At 43.1% G+C, this 8,661-nt stretch overlaps 1 protein-coding gene across 2 annotated transcripts; it reads left to right on the top strand.

Annotated features, from left to right (window-relative positions):
* The first annotated feature begins 3,329 nt into the window (after positions 1-3,329).
* Positions 3,330-8,572, top strand: LOC103991392 (homeobox-leucine zipper protein ROC8-like). 2 transcript variants are annotated; one of them, XR_010515035.1, is made up of 11 exons: positions 3,330-3,927; positions 4,071-4,188; positions 4,323-4,511; positions 5,252-5,713; positions 5,789-5,890; positions 5,973-6,179; positions 6,275-6,452; positions 6,552-6,820; positions 6,935-7,024; positions 7,321-8,153; positions 8,245-8,572. XR_010515035.1 is itself a non-coding variant. In XM_009410833.3 (10 exons), the coding sequence occupies exons 1-10, from the start codon at positions 3,833-3,835 to the stop codon at positions 7,699-7,701; spliced, it is 2,091 nt and encodes a 696-aa protein (XP_009409108.2). In that variant the 5' UTR covers positions 3,330-3,832; the 3' UTR covers positions 7,702-8,572. The 2 variants fall into 2 exon arrangements, 1 of the variants encoding a protein (XP_009409108.2); XM_009410833.3 differs by having other exon boundaries at positions 7,321-8,572.
* Positions 8,573-8,661: the final 89 nt, after the last annotated feature.

Below are 8,661 nucleotides of genomic sequence, written 5' to 3'. Positions count from 1 at the left end.
TAGAGAAATATATATATGACATATAAAAGCTTATAATGGCAAAACTATTAATCCAAAATTTATTATAATATAACAAATCATATATATATATATATATATATATATATATATATATATATATATATATATATATATATATATATATATATATATATATATATATATATATATATATATATTAGTAACCAATTTATATGTTTTTTGTTATACATTTGGCATGATATACTAGTAAAATTATTCTTTTGTAATCCGAGTGATCAATCATATAATAAACTTTTTATTTATGGAAATAATATTTATATAATGATCGTTATTGATCTTGCATTGAGAGTCTTATCGAGCTAACAAAGATATAACTTTTATATTTATTTACAAAAAAATATGAGAAAAATTATATATATATATATATATATATATATATCTTTATTAATATTTATACTGATTAATATAACATTTATATTGGTTAGAAAGGATAGTTGGCCCATGAAACAAAAAGGATTGGTGGGAAAGCCTTTGTTCTTTCCACCAAATTCCATCCACATTTCGTGTCCCTGCAGTCTCAACATAGACAGAATTCATTTATCCACTCAAAGCATAATCAAATAAGTAATTGGAATTGTATTACTGTTTATACATTATTATTGTTTTTGAGGAGCATGCATTCATTGCTTTGAAGATGATTGTTGTTAGTGATGCAAGTGTGCATTGGTTATCATGGATGTGAGCCTTCATCTTCACTCATATAATGGTTTATGTGTGTGTAATAAATGCTCGAAAAATGCCCATCCACAATATAAAGCATCCATTGTTTTGTTTTGTCATAGGAAGTGCATTAATATTTGTGTCACACTCATTTTACATATTGAAGATGATGGATGCTTTTTTTCTTCAAGAAAATAAAAAATAATAAATATTTTTATTACATTAAATGACGTATAGTAATAATACTCAAACTAACCTAAATGTCTCTGTATTTCATCTTATAATTAAATAATAATATATTTACAAAGCTCATCATGATGATAAAAATATTAGAGGCATTTTTTATATATTTTTAACACATAACTTGGTCAATTTCAATCAAAATTGGAGGTGATTAACCTACTTTGATCAAAGTTAATGGAAGAAGAGGTTTATACACTGATTACAAACTTCAATCATTGGCATTACAACAATTACATCCTCCACTGCATGCTCATCATCTCCATCGATGAACAACTTGTGATGAATCATGCCATGCGTATTGATTCCTACCCACTCTATTTAGTACGTAATGAGGAGGGTAATGTGGCGCCCTCGTCACACCTGCCACCGCACGTGCGAGGAACCGACGCATCGGATTAGGTCAACAAGTCTTTAAATGCCGCGCCCAAAGATCACGCATCATATTCCGACGCAAATTTTGTGTCCTCACGCGGGCACCTGGAACGTCGTTGAGACACGAAAGACGGGACCCAACGTTAGAAGAGTCTCCGTTCGAGGTTGAGGTGGGCCCCGAAAGCAGCAAGGCATGTTACGTGGCCCGCTTTGCTTGCTCGCACGTGTTTGGACAGCCAGGCTGCTCGTCCGTTCGGTCCTACCCCCGAGGCCACCTGCAACGTGGTCGTGACACGAAAGACGGGACCCTATGTTAGAAGCGTCTCCGTTCGAGGTAGAGGTGGGCCCCAAAACAAGCAAGCGTATTACGTGGCTCGCTTTGCTTGCTCGCACGTTCACGGGTACCCGGGCATCCGCCTGAAACGTGTGAGAGTTCAGTTTGGGTCCCACAGCCAGCAAGGCATTCGTCGGGACGGGTAGTTGGCGATGGGGCGGACTTCCGGAATGGGGAACCGGCACGTGCCGCGCGAGCGACCGGGACGGCCTCCGGAGCGGGGGTCGCCGGCGGCGGCACGTGTCGGTGACGAGCCGCACGGGCGAGGGTGCCGGGAGAGACTGGCATGGCGCGTACATTAATTGCGGTCCAACTTTAGCCACCCAACGCTCGTCCGGCGGCCATAAAGAAAGCTTTATGACGCCCTCGTACGGCCTCCCCACACCGAGATAGCGAAAGCCCTCCTCCATCTCTCTTCCGATCCCCACGCCATCCATGCACATTTTGTACTCGGAGAGAAGCTGCTGAGAAATCCAACGACAGGAACGGGTAGAGTTTGGGCTGGGAGGAAGCTGCAAGAACAGGCCAAGAGAAGAAGCCTTTGGAGGCTTCCGTCACACCGTGCCCAAGGTGGTGGGGGTGGTTGATGTAGTTTACTTGGTTATTGTCAGAGAATGGTGTCGAAGAGAAGCAGCATAAAATAACATGTTTCCTTTGTTTATATTCTGGGAGCCCACAAATCACAGGATCCAGCTCGAGATCTTGCATGGTTTGACCCCTTTGGATTTCCGGGTTTAGGGAGACAGTAGGAATAAGGGGGCAGGCAAAATCTTAGTTCTGTGTTGCTGACATAAACGTTTCACTTCGGTACTGGGTCACTCCTGGTAACCATCTCCTTCTCCTTCCCCTTCCTCTTCATCCTTCTTCCACTGTTTGATCATGGCAACCGAGTGATGGACTGAGGGAAGACAACTACGGGTATTAAAGATCTCTGATCTCATAGCATTGAAGGGAGGGAAGCAGCGTCTCTTCAACCATCTGGTTTCGGTTCAGCAAGGTGGACATCATAAATCTGTGCACCAGTAATTTCAGCTGCAAAGGGTAAAATGTACCACCATGCAACCATTATGGCTCTGCTCAGCTGACATGTAATCTTGATTGCTAGCATTCACTACATGAGGAGGAGGAGGGGGAGGAGGGGGAGGAGCACACCACAGTCGCTGATTGAATCACCATCGCTTCTCACTCACCCGACATGAGACTGTCTTCAAGTAGATGACGATCATGGAGTTAGAGCAGAGGGCGCATGCTATCATGGTAAGCAGCAGTGTGTTGCAATCAGCGGGACACGTGAGAGAGAAAGGGTCGAAGGTGAGAGCTGGCAGAGTAATAAGCTCAGCACTCTTCATGCCTCATCTCTTTCTCTCTCTGCTCCGCTGTCTCATCTTAAATTCTCGAAGACGAATCATCCCAACAGACAATGGTTCAAAATCAAAATGGAAGCTTTTTCGTGCAATTTCTGCCAAAATTTCATCTTTGTTTCAAGTACACCTTGTGGTTGCTAGAAAATTTAGATCGTACGAAAATGCATCGCAAATAGGAAGAAGAATTAAAGTCGGAGAGCGAATCAACGAGAAGAAGAATGCTGGGAGTAGTATCAGATTCAGAAAACTAGCATGAGAAAAGCGAATAATCCTAAATCTCAGATGTATATTATTGTGTAATCTGCTCCTAATAAATGTATAAAGATGTGGTTCGGGGAGGATAGAATAGCCCATGAAGCGAAATCCAACATTGTTAAAGCCCTGACCTTTTACATCGCGTCAGTTACTGTTGGCTTTAAATACAGAGAGAGAAAGAGAGAGAGAGAGCAGAGTGAGAGGGGGAGAAGAATTCTCGGTGCATCTTAATAAGGGGGAGAGATGGGGGCGAATCCGCCCGGATTGCTGCCGATATCTGCGATATGCGCACCGCCGGTTTCTCATTTAGCTCGCAAATCCCGCTCCCCGACGAGAGTCACAGACGGAAACTGATGTGTGTTTTTGCAGCCGGATGTGAAAGGCGCCACCTTTGAGGACGAAACATAGGGGGAAATAGCGTCGCCAAGCCTCGGAAATAGATAGCATGAACTGGCTAACCTCTGTAGCAGATTGTCGTGGGTACCGGTAGTGACAGTAGTAACAGTATAAGCGGGAGGAGGAGCGGTGAGGGGGGGTTTTGGAGGCGTCACAGGTTGGGAAAATGGACTCCGGTGACGAACAGGACGTGCCCGACTCACAGGGGAGGAAGAAGCGTTACCACCGGCACACGCCGCGGCAGATTCAGGAGCTCGAATCGTATGCTCTGCTCTCTTCTATCTCCTTCGCTCTCTCGCTCTGTTTGTTTGGTGTGTCCGCAGAGGTTATGGTGCTGTTTTGTTGTGTGTTTTGGGGCTGTTCGGTGGCGGCTTCCTGATGGGTTTCTCTGAGCTTGTTGGTAGGATGTTCAAGGTTTGCCCGCACCCTGACGAGAAGCAGAGGGCGCAGCTGAGCCGGGATCTGGGGCTGGAGCCGCGGCAGATCAAGTTCTGGTTCCAGAACCGCAGGACGCAGATGAAGGCAACCGCTCGCCGCTCCCTACTGTTCTTGTTCCTCTTTCGTTCGTGTTCTCGATGGAATGACTGGACTTTGATGCTACTGCTAGCAAAAAGGAGCTACCTTGGCCTTGTTTGATCGATCCTGGCGCTTTGCAGGCTCAGCACGAGAGGGCGGACAACTGCTTGCTCCGTGCTGAGAACGACAAGATCCGGTGCGAGAACATCGCGATGAGGGAGGCTATGAAGAACGTCATCTGCCCTTCCTGCGGCGCCCCTCCGGCCAGTGACGACTCCTACTTTGACGAGCAGAAGCTGCGGATGGAGAATGCGAGGTTGAAGGAGGAGGTAACGTCGACATCACTTTCCTCTAATTTGTTTGTTGGTGGTGATCCTTCCCGTGTGTAAGTATCCTGTTTAGTAGTCTCTTCACGCATGCATTTGTCATATAGTTGTTATAGCTCCAAAGAGTTGCAGTTGAATCATTGTTCGAGTGTCATAAATTGCTAAATTAATGGAAGCCTCAAGCATTTATACTGTAATAATAAGAGATGTTTATATCTGATGCCATCAATCTACTTTGGTAGTAGTCTTCTTATAGGAAGAGATAAAGAAAATCAATCAGAAAAAAAATCAATCCAGTTTGCTTTTATCATGATGGATGAAGCCTGCAATTGATACAATCTGTTTAGTTAGTCATCCCATTTTCATATACATTTAGTTAGCTACTTATGCTTGGAGGAAGCAGATCACTATGGATCATTTTGATCGGTTTATGTTTGTCACTGATTTATCCAAGGACAATTATTTGCTGGTGTGGCATGTAAATGTGGATCATAAGAAGCCGCAGTTGTCTTAATTCTTTGGCTTCAAGGCTGTCATCTGATAATTATTTTCCTATAGCGCACATGCGTTAATCTGATATAATTATAGATTATGTAAACATAATTCATTTAATATGACACTGGTATCTTTACTCTAGTTAGTTGCTTGGTCATTGGTTGTTGGTTTACATTTGAGGAGAGTAATCATTGCTACTTGTGATAATTAAGATTAATGATTGCATTACTCCATGTAATTCCTTGTAGCTTGATCGTGTTTCAAGTCTTGCATCAAAGTACCTTGGAAGGCCCATCACTCAGCTTCCCCCGGTTCAGCCATTATCTGTTTCATCATTAGACTTATCGGTCGGAGGATACAGTAATCCAGGGATAAGCCCTTCGCTTGATCTTGATCTCCTATGCCGGAATTCTTCTTCGGCATTTCCATATACATTTCCTGCAGCAGTTTCTGAGCTTGAAAAACCTCTAATGATGGAGATGGCCACTGGTGCAATGGAGGAGGTTATCCGGCTTGTGCAGGCTGATGCACCCTTGTGGGTGAAGTCTGGAAGTGACGGAAGGGACATACTTCAACTTGAAACCTACGACAGGATGTTCCAAAGGTCAAATCGGCAGCTCAGGTTCCCAGATACTCAAACTGAGGCATCAAGAGACTCTGCTCTTGTTTTTATGAATGCTACGACATTGATCGATATGTTCATGGATGCGGTAAAGTTTCATTCGTCTCAAAAGGAAATGCTTTCTCCTTATTCTACTTTTGAATTGATTCGGATTATGTTGCAGAGCAAGTGGGCGGAGCTGTTTCCTACAATTGTTTCCAAGGCCAGGACCTTTGAAGTCCTTGCAGCTGGAATGGCGGGAAGCAGAAGCGGATCTTTGATCCTGGTAATGACAGTTCTTAAGCTCTTTTCATGAATCCAAACTTTCGAACCTCCTCTGTGATACTGATAAATCCAAAGGCATGCAGATGTATGAGGAGCTACAGGTTCTTTCACCAGTTGTTCCGACACGCGAATTCTGCTTTCTGCGGTATTGCCAGCAGATAGAGCCACATGTGTGGGCGGTAGCTGATGTTTCAGTGGACTATCCCAGAGACAATCAGCTTGCACCTTCCAGATCAAGGAAGCTTCCTTCTGGCTGCTTGATCGAGGAAATGTCAAATGGCTATTCGAAGGTGATCAAAATATGGTTCTTGTGCTTGCACAATGTTCATAGTTACTGGTTTCTCTCTGCTTGCATAACAGAATATCCGTGGTGATACTACTGTAGATAACTTGGGTCGAGCATATGGAAATTGAAGAAAAGAATCCAATTCATATACTCTTCAGGGATCTGATAAATAGTGGAATGGCATTTGGAGCACAACGCTGGCTCACCACCCTCCAGAGAATGTGCGAGAGGTTTGCTTGTTTAACCATCACTGGACTTCCAGCTAGAGACCTTGGAGGTAAACTGCGGTTTGCTTAAAAGTTGCAATCATGGGTATCAGAATCTTTATACAACTTGTTAAATTGCTGTTTGATTGTGTTTTTAACTGTTGACATAGTGACACCAACACCTGATGGCAAGAAGAGCATGATGAAGCTTGCTCAGAGAATGGTTAACAATTTCTGTGCCAATGTTGGTGCGGCAAATGGTCACAAGTGGACCACCCTCTCTGGGTTAAATGATGTTGGTGTCAGGGTTACACTTCACAAAAGCACAGATGCTGGCCAGCCTAACGGAGTTGTTCTCAGTGCAGCAACCTCAATATGGCTTCCCATATCAACTGAGAGGGTCTTTAGTTTCTTCAAGGATGAACAAACACGAACTCAGGTTTCTGTTCAGCTTCTCGAGATGACTATTTTAAGATTAGTTTCTTTAGTTTCTTTCCGCTGTATTTTTTCTTTTACAAAAAGAGCATTAACTCTCCATCTTAATCTCTTTCAGTGGGATGTTCTTGCAAATGGAAACACTGTACAAGAGGTGGCTCATATCACAAATGGATCACATCCGGGGAACTGCATCTCTCTTCTTCGTGTATGCTTTCTTTCTCTTGCCCTTGTCCTTGACCTTTAGATTTATGACATCTTATGGAACGAAAATGTCTTCCATGTGGCTGGTCATGGTTTTTCTTTTTTTGTAAATATTTATTAGAATAGTATGCAAATCTAGTCAAAGAGTCTGCCTTCCAGCACCAATAATAATTTTCTTTTCATATTTTCCATGAATTTGTATGCTTTGTACAATCGAGTTATAATTAATTTTGACCTGCAAGTGAATGCCAATCTGTGTCAGAAATTTTTAATTGTCTATTTTTGTTGGTCATCAAACAGGGATTAAATTCCGGCCAGAACACCATGTTGATACTCCAAGAGTGCTGCACTGATGCGTCAGGCTCAGTTGTGGTGTATTCTCCCATTGATTTACCGGCCATCAATATTGTCATGAGCGGTGAGGATCCATCTTACATACCCATTTTACCTTCAGGCTTCACCATATTACCAGATGGGCGATCTGCTGGGGGACAAGGCGCATCATCCAGCTCAAATCCATTGGGTGGCTCCTCTGGCTCATTGGTGACAGTCGCATTTCAAATACTTATGAGCAGCTTGCCATCAGCAAAACTCAATTTGGAGTCAGTAACGACAGTCAATAACTTGATCGGCACCACAGTTCAGCAAATAAAGGCTGCCTTGAACTGTCCTGACGTCTGATGCATCTGAAGAGAATTAAAAGCCTATTTTTTTCATCTCTTCCCACCACCTCCCTTAACTTCTTCAGATCTGATGCACTCCTCTTAAGGCTTTTGATGCAGCATTCAAGATGGGGATTAAAGTGGGTCTTCTATTGTTGGTTGGTTGGCCTTGAATGCTTCCATCATAGGCTTGAATTGGAACTTTAAGATGATGCTGCTGCAGCTGCTGCTGGTGCCAGTCTCAGGACAACCCTTTGTTTTCTTACAGGAATCAATCAGGCTTTACATTTACAAGTACTTAATGAAGGAAGTCAAGAACGCACCATACCGGCCTCTGCTCTTCTGCTGTCATAACTTCTTCTTGGCCTTTAGACTTTAGGTTTCTTCTTTTAGGTTTGCTTTAATTCTCTTCTCCTCCACACCTCAATCCCATTCTTTCCTTTCTTCGTGCAGCAAGCGGTAATGGTTCGGGTATTGACTTCTGTCCTTGAACATTTATTAATGAGCATTTACTCTGAAGTGGTGTAGATGGTTAGATTCATTGTGATATCTCTGGCAACAGTAATGCAGAGCAATGAGTTGGATGATGCAGCTCAATCTTGAACTTGAAATGATGGGGCATTGTTCTTGAGCTTCGACAGAGTGGTCCCTTCATGCGATGAATCTACTCCAAGCTTGACACCATTAATATGGCTGAAGTGGGGGCACCTCCTTTACCTCTGCTCTGGTTCTGGTTAGCAATTCTATCTCTGTTACCTTCATTGAGTGAAAAGTTGTGCTAGCTTTAATTGTACTCTTTGGTCTGCACTGGTGCTTTGGTCCCTCTTCCCTTTAAGAGCCAGCTACTGCTCCATTAGTTTTCAAGGTCTAATATTTTCATTGATTGTTCATGAGGCAATGTGCAAGCTATTTGAATTGGCACATTACATTTTTGTTGATATGATGAGTAAATGCAGTGATCAGTGTGACAGTGACCATC

The sequence above is a fragment of the Musa acuminata genome, chromosome BXJ1-7 (assembly GCF_036884655.1).
Source record: "Musa acuminata AAA Group cultivar baxijiao chromosome BXJ1-7, Cavendish_Baxijiao_AAA, whole genome shotgun sequence".
Lineage (NCBI taxonomy): Eukaryota > Viridiplantae > Streptophyta > Magnoliopsida > Zingiberales > Musaceae > Musa > Musa acuminata.
This window is presented reverse-complemented; position numbering and strand designations above follow the sequence as displayed.